This window comes from Parasteatoda tepidariorum, chromosome 6 (assembly GCF_982258835.1).
Source record: "Parasteatoda tepidariorum strain Cologne lab strain chromosome 6, Ptep-v5.0, whole genome shotgun sequence".
NCBI lineage: Eukaryota > Metazoa > Arthropoda > Arachnida > Araneae > Theridiidae > Parasteatoda > Parasteatoda tepidariorum.
This window is the reverse complement of record NC_141760.1, coordinates 53452526-53472369: the sequence shown is the minus strand read 5'-3', so window position 1 is coordinate 53472369 and position 19844 is coordinate 53452526. Positions and strand designations below refer to the sequence as shown.

Genomic DNA, 19844 nt, shown 5'->3' with positions numbered 1-19844 from the left:
GCGTCAGGGATTGTTCTATGAGGATTATGGGTCCTAATGTGCCCCATGAAAACATTGTTCCTGGGTGAGAAACCATGAAAACCTGGGCGAGCCCATTGTTATAGATGGCGGGTGGTCATAATGTAATGGCTCTTCGGTGAATAATAGAGGTTAATTTATTAAAAACTTCATTCCGTTCAAAAATATAGAAAATGGAAATAACAGTCGATATTTCTCAAGCGCTCAAAAATAGGTGCCCATTTTCAAGACTTGATAGTCGTGAATTTAATTAATAAAAGATCCTTCAATTTCCATCAAACAACCAAGCTAGTTTTGATGCTTTTCATTACGCTTTGTCAATAGTGGTTCCAGAGGTTTCAATTGCGCAATTGTTTCTTCCTCAATAAAATATCAAATTGCAATGTCGATTGTGCATACTTTTTAAACTTTTTTTTTTGCGTTTATTTCGTATTTTTTCTGACCTTGTCCTAACACGCTATTTTTCAACCTCTTTTAGCTCCATAACTGTTAGAGCTAAGGTTCTGAAATTTGGATATCTACAACGAAGAGCAATTTTAGTCGTTCAAGTCCTTAGTAATAATCTTTCAAAAAATTATCTTTAAAATCTATCAATAAATCTTTCAAACAATTAAAGGAAATTAATTATAATATTAAGCCCGAAAAATTAATAAATAAAATATCGCGTGTTTAACTAATAAAAATTGAGCATATATAAGTCTTGGCTAATTTTCTAGATATTATGTTCTCTTAGTATAAAGTTTATAGTAAAATATGTTGCAAGAATTTCCTATAAAATTTAAAAAAAAAAACAGATGAAAAGTCGTTGGTTTATTTGGTTTCATTATTGTTATTCGTAAATCATCGACTTTTCATCAACTTTCCTTAAATGTATAAGAAATGCTTGCAACATAGTAAAAATTTTGTTTTTAAATTTTTAAAATTATATTCATGACAAATGGTGGTGAGTATCAACACACTGTTTGCAAATTTGAAATAGAGATAGCCATGTCACTATATGTAGTTGCCATTATCAGCTCCACGCCCACATAATTTGTTTCTCCGATCTAAGAGAACTTTTTTTAAAAAACGTTTTTGTGATGTTGAGTAAATAAAAACAGATACAGTTAATTGTACTCAGATACTTTTATTTCTGATAAGAGAAAAATTGCTCATAATCTTTTATACTATGTATGCCTTCACGCATTTTCAAACTCATTCATTAAGAATTGAAAGAAATAAGAATGGCATTTAATTAATCTTTAAATCAGTTATACGTCGAAAAATCATGAATTAAAAAAAAACTCAAAATTTAGAATTTTAAGTACTAACAACATAAGTTATTTACTTTTCAGAGGTACGAATATTATTCTTTCTAATGAAATAACATAGTGAAATAACATGGAAAATCCTGTTTAACGACAGTAACAATACGAAATAAAGACAGAATATTATTTGTTAAGTTTTTATTGAACGATTTCCTTTTTTTAAGTCTCGATTGCGTAAAAGAATGTCTATTTTTACAGATACAAATAATTATAGAGAATATAGCTAGGAATATGTTATAGCTATGTAAGAAAATAAAAGAACGTTTTACTGCATCCATAAATTTAAGTTAAAATTTCCATACAAACCATAAAAATGCAAACGAATTCAGTGATCAAACTGAAACTAAAATTAAGGATAATTACTATAGCTGTTTTACTTCAAAGGCGAAAAGTAAGAGCTACCCTATGGTTATTAATTACGCCTTCAATATCGAGTGTATAGTGTAATTGAATAAAACTGTCTATGGGGAATTTCGCTTAATTAATCATAATCTGACGAATAACGGCGCTTCATTCACAGAACAGCTTTCCTCGCGTGCTAATATACTTCTAGAAAATGTGAGTCACGCAGGCTACTTATTTGAATAATTATTCGAAATTCCAAGACACTTCTGAAAGTAGGCTTATGAGACTACTTCGTTAACTTTCGGTATTTTATCGTGTTAACTACCATTCATAAAGATGGTATGAAGAACTTTACGAACTAGACGAGTTCTTTTCGTTTAGTTTTCTCTTATTTAACATAATTGTTCTCCCTTGACCTGTATAGAAGAAGATGGAATGGCGGAAATGGTTGTTCTAAAGATAGTATATGGCGTTTTTTTACTATTATGGAGCTTAAGATTAGATAGCACGCGAAAAGGAATCTAGAGTAAGGTAGTTTAGTGCCTATTTGTAGAAAAAAAAGATCGTTTCGTGCGGTGGTTTAGGTATGATATGAGACCGTTAGTTAGGGTTTTAATGATTTAACAACTGTTTTTTTTAGATATCAAGGTTAAAAAATGAAGTTTGAAATGTTAGTATATTTTATTAGCTGTCGAATCCAAGGACATACCCTAAAAATATCTTAATGAAAACCAGAACCAATAAATTTTAGTTTATTAGAGTGTTATTTTTCTGAAACAGTCAGACTTAATAATGTCCAATAATAGAATATCCAGAAATTAAATGATAGATGTTTCGTATGAATTCATTAAGACTATTTTTTGATGATTTTTATTATTTTAAATTTAGATATGAAACTATAAATAGATAAATGAAAAGGTAAGTGCAGTCATGTTATTTTCGCAAGCTATGTAGAATGAACGTTGATGGTAATATATATGTTTTGAATTCTTATTAAAGAAGAAATCATCAGGACAAAATTAGAAATTTTAGATATTAGCTAACGACCAGTTGCAAAATTTTTTAACAGTGACCACACTTAAGACATATCAGTATTTTTTTTTCTAAAATATTAAATGATTTAAAAAAAGCTGTTTATATTGTTAACATATGGCATTTCTTTTGAAATATTTCTCTGAAATATGTTAAACATTACAAGATTTATTTCTGAAATGAAGAAAAATTTGTAAAAACATGCGGGAAATAATGTAGCTTTCATAATAATATGAAATTCACATAATAGTTAAATAATTATCATTAATAATAATAATATAATTTTTTCCTAACCACTGTCACTGAACTTCTCATTCTTCGTCCCGGATGATGCCGGAAGTGTTGCTCATTTAACGTTACCTGACAGGCAACTGTGAGCTTAAGTCACGGAAACGACCAACATTAAACATGCCACAGACCCGTTCATAGGTTGTGCCAAATTCACACATCACACAATAGAGGACAACACACTGAGAGAAACATTCATGCCCTGAGCGGGACTCAAACCCGTACCATTGGCGTCGCAGTTAGGTAAGCTGACAGCTCAGCCACATGGCCGGTTAATAATAATAATAAAATGCAATTTAGGTTCAGTTTCGACTAAAAAAGTGGCAATTCGTTGGCGACTACAGATAATTTTTTAATCACCACTTGTTATATTTCGGCGTCCTGTGGTCAGTGGCTTCATTTCAAAATGATTTAGATTAGTAAGGAGAAAATGGGTTTTAGCGATTTTTAGATTTTTCTCCTTTCGATTGTTGTTGAAGTATGCCTGTTTAGGCAGAAGGGGTGCGGTTGTACTTGTTTTCCAGTGGCGCCATCTATGGCCAAGAATTCGACTTCTGCTACACCATACGTCGCACCCGTTTATAGGGCGGACCCATTCATACATCCATTCATTCATCCACAGATCGTAATTTTGACCTGAATCAGAGAACGATCTATCTCCAATCCAGTACCCCCGGAGGTATTGATATGTTATGGGAACATGGAGGACTTATGCGACTCGACAGATTTAACGTGCATCCGTCACTTTACTACACGGGGAGTCTTCGTCTCCTTTCAATTTGTACTCTCTTAAGAAAGTTCGGAGGAAAAAACTCTTAGGCGTGTTTATGTACAGGGTTTTGCATAATAACCATCTTTAAACCAGATTTTTAAAATTCTTTACAAAAATAATATACATTAGTAGTACAGTGAACCAAAAAAAATGGACCACCTTGAATAACTTTTGATCTAATGATCGAATCTTCACGATCTAGGATTCTCCTTCTAGGACTCATTCTTAATGGTTCAAGGGGGTGACCGTAAATATGCTTATTAATCAGTGCAGACGATATTTTAAGTTACGAAATCAGTCACAAAAACGTACTTTCTCTGAAAAAACATATGTTTTTTTCCGACAGATTCGGATTTCTGACCTTCAAAATATAGGGGGTAGCCGCAATCTGGGAAATATGGTCATTGTAGTTTGATTAGGAGAGCGATTCAAAGTCTGCACCCCTTAATGTTACTTTTAGCGTATTTCGTCATATCTCGAGAACTTTTTAACCGAATGGAAAAAAATTTACACTCAATTATAAAATTTGTTTGTCCTAAGATAATAACATAATTCCATGCAAAAAAAAATTTTAGTCAATATTTTTTATTATTTTATTTAATAGTAGTAGAAAAATTTTGAATTTTAAGGTATTCAACTTTTAACATTTTAAATTTTGCAAATTAACATTACAAAATACAAAATTTGAGCGAAATAGGTCTAATAGTTTCTGAGAAATCGAAGTTTAGATAAGTCAGATATATGAAATTCATATAAAATCGAAGGTTAACTTAAGCAAGTATAAAAAGCAGCACAACTAGAAAGATTAAAAAAAGCAGACGACATTTTTGGAATTGTTTTTTGAGTTGACTGATTCAGGCCGAGAGTTGTAAGCCCGTTATAGGAAAATATTAGACACAGATTTTGTTGAGAAATGTGAACGGCTCGTTAAGGAATAAGAAAGTGTAGGAGTTTGAGTTGCATCATAGCCTAAATAACTTCCTGCTGGTCAGTTAGTTCTGATGTCATCGAGTTTAAAATCTTCTGAAGTGATGGAATTGTTAGAATCTTGTTTTATTTAGAAAAAGCTTTCCGATGCTTAAATAAATGTCATTTTTATACTAACTGGAACTCCAATTTAACATTTAATACAATGTTTTCCGGAAATATTTCATATAAAATCGTAAATGTTTTCAAAATTGTAACACTATCTGAGTGATATATAGTCAAGATATGTACTATTAGAGGAGCATTCGATCTCGAACGGAATGAATTATTTCCATCAGCATGAATAAAAGGTGTGATTCCTCACCTGGAGCATCACCCTGCTTACAGATGGGAGTGTCATTAACCTCTTCCATATATGAGATCCAGTCACGTGATATGCCCGCATCTCTCTGTATGCCACATAATTCTGTTGGTGAGACCCGCATTTCACATTCCTAAGAAAAAAAGGGGATAAGCTTTTAAGAAAATTCCTGATACCACATCCATAAAACATACCAGCGTATACGTCTTCAGAAATTTTTTTATGAGCTAAAACCTTTAAAATCCTAAAGGACGTTCTGTCTTTAAACTCTTTTACGGCCGACAGGGAAAAAAAATCCATTATTCCGTCCTCCTGCGTCGTTCAAGAAGATGGAAGGGATTTTTATGTATTATTAGGCATTATATTCCTTTTCAAAAGTTTTTGTTTATCCCGTGGTGCTGGAGGCGGAGTTTTATTATGTATAATTTTGGAATAATTTATACGGCATTGAAAGCATAGCATCGAAGCATGCAAAGTAGGTGCTTTTCGAATGATAAAGAAGTTCCATTTCGAAACAAAGTACCGTTCGCAAATATTTAACAGCCCCAGCTTTTCAACATTTGGCCAACAAAGAAGTTGCATTTGCTTTAATGTTTTTCAAAAATATTTTCCAAGAAGGAATTTTTCGTTTGAAATCTGATAGATAGTAAAATGAAAAACAGAAATATTTTCATTTGTTATAGAATTGTTAAATAATGATAATTTAACGAAATATTCATGTTTAAATAATAAGTTTGCAGGATGTGAGGATCATAAAATACGCGCATATATGAATAAGGTTTGTACACTATACACTGTTGGAAATTTTGGAGAGTTTTGAACCATACTATATCGTTTAAATTTGCTTATAAAGCATACCACATTATAACATGTTATAGCAATATTATAGCTGTATTATATTATAGTATTACAATATATTATAGTATTACATTATATTATAGTATTATATTATAGTATAGTATTTTGCTTCATGACAAGTAAACATGATTACACGATACCATGATTTAATTTGAAAGACAGTTCAATTGTTTATTAGGATGCAGCGAATTTGACACAAGTTGTGATTTTTTAAAATTTTATTTTATAACCGTCGTTGAACAACAGACCCAATTTTGGGTTTACGACTACTAATGTTCAAGTCCGTAATCTTGTAATTTTGATCCAATCCAGAAGACAAGGAAACTCCTGGATCAGTACCCCCAGAGGTTATGGGAATATGGAGATATCTGTTATGGGAATATGGAGGACTTTGTGGCTCGACAGATTTAACGTGCACCAGTCACCATCTTCAACCGGCAAACCCATGACCTCTTGGACATGGGCCCAGTGCCCTACCAACCAAGCTATTCCGGCCCTCATAAGTTATACATTCTGAGAAAAATCTTTTTTTTAATTATATGTCATAGGCTAATTGGAAAAACCAGCTGTTTGCAAACGCTGACGTCATTCTGCAATGCGACAACAAGCCTTACTGCAATAAGCCTAGTAAATATTATGCCATTTCGCAATAAGTTGGATTTTCCATTTAGCCTAAGCTGGAGCCTGTTGAATCATAATATATTCCAGCTTGCTTCAGCCTTAATAGGGTGCTAAGTTGAACCAGATTATCGTCATTCTCAAACTTCATGACACCATATTAGTATTTAACTTAAACGGAAATATAGTTCAGTTTAGCCTCGCATTAAAAGTCTAGCAAACCTACGCTGCATTCGAGAGATCACATAAAGTCAGGATGACCAATCCCTAGGTAAAAATACTCTGATCTAGTTTTCCGCGTTTTTGTGAGTAAACTTTTTTCGTCCATCACAAATTCTCACTTTCTATAATAAATAAGCTTTCAAAAGGTGAAGGCATGCATTTAGCAATTGATTAATTTAACACCAGGAGAGCAAGAAAAATATTGTTACCTGATGTAAGCTGCAGACTTGATGTTGAGTGGCAGGATCAAAGGGAGGCTCCTCATGCGTAATGGTCAGTCTCTGCACAAAGAGAGTGTAGGTATTGATTATCCAGGGCTCTGTGTGTGTTATGTCTACCAGTAAGAAATTAATTCTATTCTCTCCTACTCCCAGAGTGTAGTTAGTTGTTCTAAAAGAATTATCATTACATTAGTTTATGGATTAAATTTAAGAATGTAAAAATTCACATTAAAATAGTTAAGTGTCCGGAAATTCACACAAGAAGTAGTTTTGAGAGAAACCTCTTAGATTTTATTTTATTTCATAATCATTAGCAGAACAGCCGATCCGAGTTTGGGTTTACGACTACTAATGTTCAATTTTGTAGCCTTTGAATTTTGAACCCATTCCAAAAGACAAGGGAACTCCTGGACCAAGTACAAGGAGAAATTTGCCTTCATGGAGGCCTTTTTGATGGAACTAACCCACATTTGCGTTACATGGAGAGAACCTCCCTAGACGTATCCCTGACGTCAAGGGGACTCTAACTTATGATCCATCTACCATTGAGGATATTTTACGTCAGCACTGTGGTCGGCGCGAGCTGGATGCCGAATTTGTATCGACCAGCCATCCCTGAGATTTGAAACCGGTTACCCTCATTGGAAGGCGAACTCTATCCTCTCAGCCACCACTGCTCAACCTTAGGTTTATAATTAAAAATTAATTCACAATATAGGGTTTTATATAGAATACCATATCGGATATAGTTCGTTCACCAGGAGTTGGCACTTGGCTCCTCCTTCATCACGTGATATACGAGGCTACTATTTCCCAGTTTTTGGGAGAAGGTTATGAGCAATACTGAACAAGGTTGCTATTTGGCGATCGTATGGCAAAAATATTTATTTCGCAAACTTTATGTGCATTTTTTAAACATTAAATATTTCATAGATGTGATGATATTCCGCCCCATTTTTGTGATATTTCTCTCTCTTGAGTAAATAATTTGTCCTTTTTGAGACATTTTTCTAGGAAAACAACAGTTTTTAAATTTAAAATATATTTAATTAGCTAGAGAAATGAAAGGTATAATAGCAGATGATAAAGCGAAGTAAGTAACTGAAAAAGAATTAACTGTTTGCGTTTGGCGCGCATCAAGGGTTTCAATTTCAAGAGCGGAGATGTTACTCTTCTTACTCCCGCTCTGAATGAACTCTGCGTCCCAGGAGGTGGAGCCAAGTGCCAACTCCTGGTGAGCGAACTATAAATGATTTCTACAATTTCGCTGGCACATAAGAATTTCGTTGATACAGAGTCCAATTACCTACCTCAAGGTATAGGTGGTTGAGGGCTTGGTGGCAAAGTTTAACTTTATTTTGACAAAAATGGTCCCCTGGCGTTGAACCGCATGTTCCGAAGAAACACCTAATTTGGAAATTATATGGTCGCGGAATAACTAAACATCATTATGACCACCCTGCTAATAACAAGTAGGACCAACCCTTAGCCATCAAAACTGCTAGCACCCGCCGTTGCATTGATTCCACAAGGCGCTGATAGGTAGTCTGAGGTATCTGGTACCAAGCGCCTATCAACTGTTCCTGCAATTCCCTCACATTGCGAGGGGATAGCGTGGCAGCATGAATTTGGTTTTCCAAGTAGGACCACAAATGCTCTATTGGATTAAGGTCAGGTGAATTTGGGGGCCAAGACATGACTTGAAAGTCACTGGAATGTTCCTCGAACCAGTCCTTGACGATTCGACCTTTATGTCCTATCCATTATCCTGTTGGTAAACACCATCCCCCACAGGAAAAACTGTTGCCATGAATGGGTGAACCTGATCTGAACCTATATTCAAGTAGCTTACAGACGTCAGGGATTGTTCTATGAGGATTATGGGTCCTAATGTGCCCCATGAAAACATTGCTCCTGGGCGAGAAACCATGAAAACCTGGGCGAGCTCATTGTTATAGATGGAGGGTGGTCATAATGTAACGGCTCTTCGGTGCATATATATATATATATAAAGATGAATAAAGAAACTTTACATTAAAAACATATATAATAGAAGAATTTCCACGAATTAACGAGTAATTTGTGTTTTTGTTTAAGATAGACATGAAAATGTACAAATTGAAATTATCTAACACTGGTAATAAAAATCTGCGAAGATTAAGCTATTATTATTCTTAAGAATAAAAACTCACCTGCTAGGTCCGTATTTGTCGTCAATGCGCACTTCAGTTTGACAGTTCTGCGCCTGCGCAGAAAGTTTTACCATCAGTTGATCATAGCTAACGTTTGCGTAATAATCTGTGACCAAAGGGTTAAAATGAGGGCTGAGGTCAAGAGGAGGATACACAGAAATACTGGACAAGTAAGGCATCGTGGTGGGATCTGTAACAGATGAAAAAATGCGCTCGCTTATGATGAGAATATTCCATATAATATTCTAATGCGTAAACAAAAGGGAGAATTTACTACTTTTATTCAAGTTTTTAAAATGATATTTTATTTTTCAAACATAGGTTTTAGAAATCGTGTTAAGTTTGTACAATGGTGTGCACAAGTCCCTAACCATTATATTATTATTCTAAGTTGATCACAATAAAAAGATAAAATGAAAACTATCAGTCTTTTAAAATAACCATATGTTTTTAAAACAGTATGGACTTTGTATGGACTTATAATGCAATTTTTTAAAGTTTATATTCATAAACAGTAAAAAGATTAAACAACTTATAAAAATATACTGGATGGAAACATTTTGCACGAAACTGTATTCGCTAAGTTGTAGATTACCGATATAGCGAGTATTCTAACGGAGAGAAGGAAATTATCCAATTTGCGCACTATACTCAATATAATGCAAATAAGAAAATTTATTTCTTACGATTCTTGATGTCCAGTAGTACATGCTGACATCTTATTGCTTTCTGTAAAACTTTTTCGAAATACTTTTGCGGCTAACGTAATCTAGATTTTGTCAAGATATATATCCGGTCAGTATATATCATACGTGATGCAAAATTCTTCGTGTTGTTGGTTGTACTCATAATGCATAGGCCGATCTAGTTCCTAGTCGGGCCAATCATTATGAGTATCTGAGATTCAAGTAGCTATATTTCAGGTACCCGGAATATAAACTACGTTATTTTGAGTTCTCAACAACGGGACTGCTGTACCTAGAGTTTCCGATACTGAGATCTTTTATCTTTCTAGTTTCTGATATAAGAATTTCTTTATTTCGAGTTTTTGGCATTTGAAGTGCTGTAATTCATGCATTTAGAGTTCCGGACATAAGGGCCTTTCAGTAATTCACATTCCTGACATTCAAAGTACTGTATTTCAAATTCCTAAAATTCGTAATTCTGTATTTCTTTGTTTCCAATATCCTGACTGATTTATTTCGAGTTTTCAAATCCTGATCGCTTTATTTTGAGTTTCTAACATTCAGAATACCGTAATTTGAGTTCAGAACATTTTGAAATTTATATTTTGAGTAACTCACAATGGAACTGCAGTATTTTAAGTTGTTAGATTGCAGTATGTTAAGTTTCGAAGAGTTATTGAGCTAAACATAAATATTTAAAATGAGAAAACACTATTTTTTTTTAACTCTTCTATGCAATGATCACACGAGTTTTATTTGAGAGTTATTGCTTTAGTGAGACTTTGCGCCCAAAAGATTGTATTTCATTAAATTTTGTATCACGATTATTTCAACCAAATGCTGCATTAAAGATTTCTATAATTTAAGCTTGAATCTTATAATATATAAAAACGACAATACTTCTTAAACAAAGGTATAGAGAGTATTTAGTAGGTAATGTAAAGTATATTTATAACTTGTAAAAGTAATTAAAATAAATCAATAGAAAATAGATCAAATTTGTATCGATATTTCAAATTGAAATCTGTCTTCTAACGTATTAAATTGTATCAAATACTAAGGAGTGTCAAATTAACGAATCGATATTTCAAATTGAAATCGGTCTTTTAATGTATAAAATTGTATCAAATGCTAAGAAGTGTCAAATTAACGAATTGATATTTCAAATTGAAATCGGTCTTCTAATGTATTAAATTGTATCAAACACTAAGGAGTGTCAAATTAACGAATCGATATTTCAAATTGAAATCGGTCTTCTAACATATTAAATTGTATCAAATGCTAAGGAGTGTCAAATTAACGAATCGATATTTCCAATTGAAATCGGTCTTCTAATGTATGAAATTGTATCAAATGCTAAGGAGTGTCAAATTAACGAATCGATATTTCAAATTGAAATCGGTCTTCTAACATATTAAATTGTATCAAATGCTAAGGAGTGTCAAATTAACGAATCGATATTTCCAATTGAAATCGGTCTTCTAATGTATTAAATTGTATCAAACACTAAGGAGTGTCAAATTAACGAATCGATATTTCAAATTGAAATCGGTCTTCTAACGTATTAAATTGTATCAAATGCTAAGGAGTGTCAAATTAACGAATCGATATTTCCAATTGAAATTGGTCTTCTAATGTATGAAATTGTATCAAATACTAAGGAGTTACAAATTAACCTTATAAATTAATTGGAAAAGAAAGTAATTAGGAAACTAAAATTTCCAATTAAAATTCCGGTGTGTATAATTGCAAAGAGTTGATTTTAGCTCAGAATATATATAAAAATGACTAACGATTCTTCATCAAAAGTGCGTTTGTCGCAGTTAAATAATTTTCTTACCGCAATATATTCCACAAAAACTGTATTTATGTTAAGTTTCATGGTTCAAACATTCAAGAAGTTAGTTCGTTAAGTTTTTCTACAATTCAATTTTAAAAGTCATATTTCAACAAAATATGAGTTAAATAAATAAATCTATGTTAAAATTATTCTCCTTTTTTAATTATGAAGCAATTTTTTAAAACTATTTATGAAATTTGCCGACAGTCTTATCTTTGAATAACTTTTCAAATTATTCAGAATCTTTGAATAATAATTGATAAATTTATGAAATAAATTCAACGTTGTTCAACACTACTCTAGAATAACGATATCTTAGGCGAAAGAATTTATGTTACACGCAGCTGAATTATCATAATTATGGAGAGAGTATGTTATATAATCTCGAAAAAAAAATCTTTATCTAATTTAATTTAATTAAATTACACCCACAGACATAAAATACTATTTATCTACAAGTTGAATTTGGAAATTAAAAACGTTTTTAAAAACATTCACAAGTTAGGAAAAATTTTACGTCTACGAAAAATATGGCAATTTAATCTTATAAGATTATGTAGTTGATAATAAAATAAACAAGATTAAATCTCATTAAATTAGTAATGCATATTTTGATAGGGGAGGAAGAAATATTTCGGATAAGTGCAAACAGGTATTTTTCTAAATTAGTATTACATACTACGCACGTGATCATTTTTTTTTAATAATTTACAAAAAGAAAAACATATGGCACTTTCTCTTTAAACTTTCAAGAGCTGCTATAAATAAGAGACAGTCAAAGTTAATTAAAAATTAAAAAGAACAGTTTCTCCACCACACTATACATTTTTATTTTTGATGAAGGTTTATGCGATTATTTTGCTTAAAAACTTGTTATCAATTTATTGTAAAATTAAGTAAATTAACTCTTGTAGAATAAATGAAAATAATATAATGAATGAATCTAAATCCAGTATTTAGTATTAGATAGTTTAAATATCTTTGGGTATATTAAACTATTTGTTTGATTTTATGAATAATGCTCTAATGAAAATTGTTTTTAAATTTTTTTCACCGGTATCGAACAACTGGTCTAAATCGAATTTGTGGTTACATCAATATTAAATTCTGTATCGTAATTATGAACCCAATTTTGATGACAAGAGAATTTCTGAATCAAGGATTAGGATAAGTTAACCTTCTGGAGCCACGGTGGTTGGAGCGAAGGCTAAAGCATTCGCTTCCCATTGAAGTGACCCAGGCTGGTTGACAGAGGCTGGTTAATATGAATTCTGCTCCCGGGTTGCATCGACCACAGTGCTGCCGTAAAATATCATCAGTGGTAGACAGATCATGGGCTAAAATACCCTTGCTAATCGGTTAACCATTGGAGGTTTTGGTGGTTTTACTCTTCACGTAACACAAATGCAAGTTAATACCATCAAAAATTCTTCCACGAAGGCTAGTTTGTTTCAATGCTTGATCCAGGAGCGCCATTGTCTTCTGAGTTGAGTTCAAAATTAGAAGGCTGTGGAGTTGAACAATGATAGTCGTAAACTCGGAATTGAGTCAGCTGGTTAATGCCGGTTATAAAATAAAATAAAAAGTTCCCCTTCGGGAAATACTTTTCATTTGAACTAACTCTAAGTAACGTTACGTGGATAGAAAAAAAAGAAAACCCTGTTAATCATACGACAAGGGATCTCTAACCCATGATCCGTCCACCACTGGAGATTTTTCGTTTTTAGGCTTAGATTTCGTTACATACAAAGCATTTTATTTCACTTCATTTTAATTTTATTTAATGGAAACATGTACGAATCGTGACTAAAATATGTACGAAAAGTGGGCAAAAAACAAGATTTTTTACTGATTTTTTGACTCAAAGGTGTTCAACATGGTGACTTTCAAAGAAGTTTAGACAAATTAGCTTCATTTAAATTTTTATTTTTTAACATTTTGCAGGAGAAAAAGGATAATTTTTGAGATATTTTCATTCTTTTATAGATAAATTTGTAATCGTCTGACTAACATTTAAGTTTACCATTTTTTTGAAAAATATATTTTTAAATTTTTCTAACCTTAAAATTTTTATGCTTAAATTATAAACCTTTAAATTTTAGACTTTAATATTTACTATAAAAACCATATAGTTTCAATGCAACTCCTTTCACGAAACCATTGTGCTTCGTAAGTAAAAAATGTATACTTTGAAAACTTCAGCCAATTTCTATAAACAGCTACCGAGAAAAGATACAATTTAAAGATTACATTCAGCAAAATACAGAATTGATTACATTTATACGATACATTTTAAAGGTTTACGAGCAACTTAGTGAAAATATTTGATTGTTACTTACCATCACTACAGCTTGGTAAAAAAGGCTCTGGAATGTAGAAATAGGAAAATTTAATTCACAATATTAAAATACGAAATTACATGATAAAGTAAAAATTGTGTACGATAATAAAAAAACTACTAGCAAAATCAAAGTTCATACAAGAATTTTTAAAACTGTATTGCAATACATTATGTGATGCAGGGAAATTAGCATAATCATTGCTGTGTGACTTATTGCAATAAAAAGATCACTGGAATGGTAAATATTAAACATTTATATTCGTATGAAAGTTTAAATGCTGAAACGCACGATTCCGAATACTTCGATTGTATATAGTATTTGAAATAAAGAGATTTTAAAAACGATGCGGAAATTGCAGGATCAGCAGACCACTGACTGTAGCAACTGCGGAGAATTCGATAAGAAAATGACGTTGATTTACGGTGGCATAGTTGGAAAATGAGCTCGTTAAAAAGTGATTGGTCAAATTTGAAATCATATTAAAAATTTCATTATTTGAAAAGCCATTTAAAAAAAGACCTAAAAATGAAAAATTACTACCGAGAAAATGGTCGGTAAATGCTATGGATTTATGATGAAATCATCACGAATAAAGCACGTTAAAAAATTATTACGCAAATTTAAAATTCGGTTTTCGAAATAAGATTGTATTAAAAATATCGAAATTGAAATGACTATATTAAAAAATGAAAAAAGTCGAAAATCGATCAAAAATCCAGATCATCAGAAGTTACTTGCAATTTTCGCTACTGCGTTTTTTTGTAATTAGAAGTTTAGAAGTTTTTTAATTAGCAATTTGCTAGTTGACGAAATCCTGACCTGGCATGTAATATGTTGTAAATGTAGGTCTGGAGCAATATAGTTTTGCAATTTTTTTTCTCTCCAAAAGGTGGCATTCCTATAGCAAACTGCTTTTTAGTATAATACCTATTAGATTTCTAATGGACAACAGCACAATACACTGGAGTATGTTATTGAGTACTTGGAAAGTAATGGTGTTTCTTGCCAAAAACATTTTCCTGAACAAATTGAAAGTATGGTTTTTCATTACAGTGCTTTTAGCCTTTAAAATACAGATGGAGACTGTATGAAAAAAGATTAATAACACTTTTAAATGACTCGCATATTCATTTACTTTGTCCTCATGCTTTTAATGGAAAATACTGTTGTTTCAATTCGTTTGTTTGAATTTTCAATTCAATAAAACCGCAGAGAATAGATTTTGAAATTCAGTATATCTTTCGATGTTTAAAAGTAAACATAGTTCAATATGAGTATAAAAGAAAATTAATTTGAAATGTATGCTTAAAAAAATGGACATATCATTTGATTTCTTTTTTTCCCCTGCTGCTGCAAAGATTGTATTTTAAAAGAGTTAACTAATTAATTAGAGAACAAAGATTTTTCCTGGATTTAAAAAAAATATTAATGGAATTTTCATATTGCTTTGATACGCAAGAATAACATAAGTATTGAATGTTTGTGCTCAATGTTTATTATAAAAGGGGACTTTTGAGTTATGTGTACAATGTTGACATGAGAGTTTGGGTCATGGGATTGCAGTACTCGGTATATTTTCTCTTTTTTTACAATTGAATGATTTCTCATGTCATAATTCACAGGGTCATAATTCACTGTGCAATTCTCCCTGTGCTAACTCAGTTACATTATGTTCAGTTTTTCAAATGGGCACGTGAAGCTATGTTCGTTTCTTTAAATATGCATGTTTTCAAACACACATTTCGAGCTATGGCAATTTCCATAAACGCTCATTTTGAGCTCCATCAAAAATAAAAAAAGTTTACCGATGATGTACACCGAAGAGCCATTACATTATGACCACCCTGCTAATAACATGTAGGACCACCTTTAGCCCTCAAAACTGCTAGCAAAATTATAGGGCCTCCTCGGTCACCCGACCTATAATGTCTTGATTTTTGGAGTCATATGAAAACACTGGTTTATGACACCCCTGTTGATAATGCTCGTTGCAAGAATCGCAGTAGCTGCCTGCGAGATATGCCTTGAGTATTGCAGAATGTTCGAATGTCCATGCGCCGGAGATGTGAGGTGTACATTGTAGCCGGTGGCAGAAACTTCGAACACTTACTTTGGCCCATGTACCATATAATTTTTTCAATGTATTATTATAGCGATTTTTCACTTACGGTCTCTTTTCTTTATGGTGTTTCTGTGTACGTCACCGCTTCAGGAAAGCATTTCCGACCCCACATTGCTATATGATTTCGAGTCGTCAGGATGCCCCCTACCCCTCTTAGAAGTTCTGAAACGCTTAACTGAGACACCCTGTATATAGATTAATAAAAATATGAACTGAAGGGCTTGGAGCAATTTAGTCTCAAGTCTAATTTTTTCTGAAGATAAAATGTTCGCATCGAACTGTTCCTTAGTACAGTTTATAGACAGATACTTTATAAGTTTCTGAAATTTTCACTTGATAATTATACATTAAACTTAGACATCTTATTGCCAAAAATAAAAACTGTCTTTCTTTTCATTTCAAAAAGTCTTTAAAAACGATATCCTTCACAATTCGAAAATATTATTAATTATCATTATATTGTCTCAAGCTCTTCTATTGTTTTTTTTATAACATATTTTTAAAATGCTTAGTTGCAATAAATATTTATTTTGGTGAAAATACTAATATTAAAAAGGATTTGCACGTTGAACTTTTTAAATATTCATAAATAATTTTTAAAAAGATTTTCAAGATTACAAAAAGTTAAGCAAGAGGGATTATTTTATAACATTTTCATTTATTTCAATGAGGAAAAAATGGCAAAACTTTTTTTTGAAAGCGAAGTTTACATAAAGCAATTAATTCGCATATTTGTATTATAATCCTTGAGATTAAGTTAGATGATAATTTTAGTTAAAAAAATTAATTAAACGAATTTAATTTAAAAGGCTTGTTTTTCAAAGAGGAATTTATATTTTTTGAGCTATTATTTAATTTAACTGAAACCTTTTTCCTTTTGCTTGAAATATTACTGGTTAGAAAAATTAAATGCTAGTGCTATTTCTTTTTTATCCTATAATCCATTGTTAATATAAAATTTGTAAAAAAAATATACAATTAAGGAAATTAAATAAAAAGACAGTTACATTGAAATGAGAAAATATTTTGACCTTACTATAGTTACGTTGAATTATCTTTCTTTTAGTCGCCATTTTTTTACATGTTTAAACGAGATATACAATAAAATATTTTTCAAATAAATAAATATACATCTGTAGTGATTTAATCCTCAACTTCAATCAAAATCGGAATTCAGAACGGCTAATATACTTTTCATGGGGATTTAAAATAAGTTTTGTTTAAGGTAGGAAAGTAATATGAACATTGCAAAAGATCAATCTATACAATCTACAATCTTGGGGCATTATAATAAGTCACATTTTGTCCCCAAGGATTACATTTCTTATAATAACATTCCTTTAGTATTGTTACTTTAGATGGAGCTTTTCATACTTAGTTACAACTAAGTTTTCATACTTACAGGCCGTACAAGATTGCACATGTGCGTATTTACGTTCAACAAATATAACGCATGGAAAGATGCTTTCCCGGTAATACGAAAAAAACCGCAAGCTAGTAACATAGATAAGAAAATAATGTTTTAGTTGTCATCGAAGGAATTAAGAGTTTAAAACTGTAATGGGATAGCAATAAATCTCAAAGAACTGACGCAACAGTAGATTGATAATGGTTGGTTAATATATTTAGCAAAATTATGTTCGATAGCTCTCTTTATACATCTGCAATTTAAATGTTTTCTTTAATGCTTTTATAATGATACACACACCCATGTTCATAAATTAAGTTGCTAGATAAAAGCAAATGTTGTTCCAGAATGATAAATTTGGTTTGTCGTTATTCCGATTTGAACATTCAGATATGTTCTGGAGCCCAGTATAATTCCACCCCAAACTAGAAATCCTGCACCACCGAACGGTGTCATTCAATGATGCTCCTCTTGGTGTACATGGGTATCTGGAGTACTGGCGTTTTCCATATGAAAGTTCGACGTGAATCAGATTGCAAGCTAACCCTTGACACTTCAGGGAAACATCTCATAAGCCAACTATTACGATGTCCACATTGCATGATTTCTACTCCAGGCTAATCGCTGACGTCTGTGAGCAGTCATAAGCGAAATACATCTAACAAGCCATGCAGCAGGTATATTGGCCAATATTTCCCAAACTTGTGTACACGGTTTGCCTTGAAACTGTAGTAACCGTTGATGCAGGTAGTCATCTAATGGCTTCCTGTAATTGATCATTATTCTTGAAGATGTGTGGGATAATTCTACAGGTGAAAATTTTACTTTCGAATTCAATTTTCGAGTGATTCTGAATTATCCTTAATTTATGAACATGGGTGTAGTAATGATTCAAGAACTATTCTAGACGAGATAAGTATCAGATGTTTCACGAAAATAAAGTTTAATAGCAATCCTTAATAGTTAAATACTAAAGTAAAAATTAAAAGAGATTAAAAAAAATTAAACTAGTGTTCATTTATTTGATTAAGATTCCGTTTAAATGTTTTCATAAAATAGTTTAAAAAATCTTTAATCTGAAGAAGCATACCTTTGCTTTCAGAAAATCTTCCATAATTCCAATGTCTAATAGGCTCTGAAAAATTGCTCTTCTTGCTAAAAAAATTGGAATAAAGTACTCAATGAAATGTTAGAATCAGTAAAAATAAAGCGCAAATTTTAAATGTACATAAATCACAAAACATGGTTTGTTATTAACAAATTTTACATTTTTTAATAATTATTTTCCACCCAGAACACATTTTTAAATTTCTTATCTCAATGAGAGGAGAGTTAATAACTTTTTGATTCTTTCTTCCTATCTTAGGAAATAATTTCTCTAATGAATTTTTTTTTCTTGTCATTCATAAGACTCTTCTATTTAAAGTTAAATTCAGGCAAAAATAATATTTTAATAACTGCTTATTAAAAGCTAATAATAATTAAATATTTTTTAAATTCAAAGAGCGAAAATTCAAATTTTTTCCCCCGTTGTAAACTGTGCCGTTTTAATTAAAATTTGAGAGAAATATGTCAAACAGTTTCTGGGTTATAAAAAAATAATAGATGAGTTCGAAATTATATCTTTTAAGTATTTTTTATTTTTTAAACTTTCAGATTCTACTATTTCATATTGCTGTTAGCATAGTTTCAGAAAGTAATTTAATCGGTATTAAGTAAAAAAATAATTACAGAAGCTAAAATTAAATATAAACTATCTTTTGTTCAATTAGTTTTGTTTTTTATAAAAGAGTTCAAAGATATTAATTAGCGCAACTAGTTTTAAAGTTATCTGAATATTAAAGAAAATAAAATTAACATTAAGGAGACTAGACTATCAGATTGGTATTGAGATCAAACTTAAAGTAACTTTTAATATTGAGGGTCTGAATTAACCCGAAAAGATATTTTATTCAAGTAAATTAAAGTATCATCAGTATACATTCATTGCATACATTAAGTGGGTATCTCAAACCACAGAAATCGCATCGGAGTACACTACAGCCAGATTATTAGGCCAAAAGTTTTACTGAATGTGCAATTTTATTGGTTAGAGAGAGATAATTCAAACACGCTAATTAATGTAGGCAATAATTTAAGTGGATAATTTCTCTGAAAAAAACCCCCACTTTTCTTTCAATTCTAATCAAGAACTGTCATTAATTGAAATGATATCAGGTTCGAATCCCAGCAATGGCTGTTCGATACGAATTCTGTATCTGGCTTGAACTGACCACAGAGCTGAT

At 31.6% G+C, this 19844-nt stretch overlaps 1 protein-coding gene across 1 annotated transcript in view; it reads right to left on the bottom strand.

Annotated features, from left to right (window-relative positions):
- LOC107452261 (cadherin-like and PC-esterase domain-containing protein 1) overlaps positions 1-19844 on the bottom strand; it is a 257524-nt gene that overhangs the window by 13287 nt on the left and 224393 nt on the right. The window contains exons 15-19 of the mRNA XM_043040510.3: positions 18650-18714; positions 14027-14053; positions 9162-9351; positions 6958-7138; positions 5054-5183 (exon numbers count right to left, since the gene is read on the bottom strand). Of these exons, the coding sequence (XP_042896444.2) occupies positions 5054-5183; positions 6958-7138; positions 9162-9351; positions 14027-14053; positions 18650-18714 (593 nt within the window). The remainder of the gene's footprint in view (positions 1-5053; positions 5184-6957; positions 7139-9161; positions 9352-14026; positions 14054-18649; positions 18715-19844) is intronic.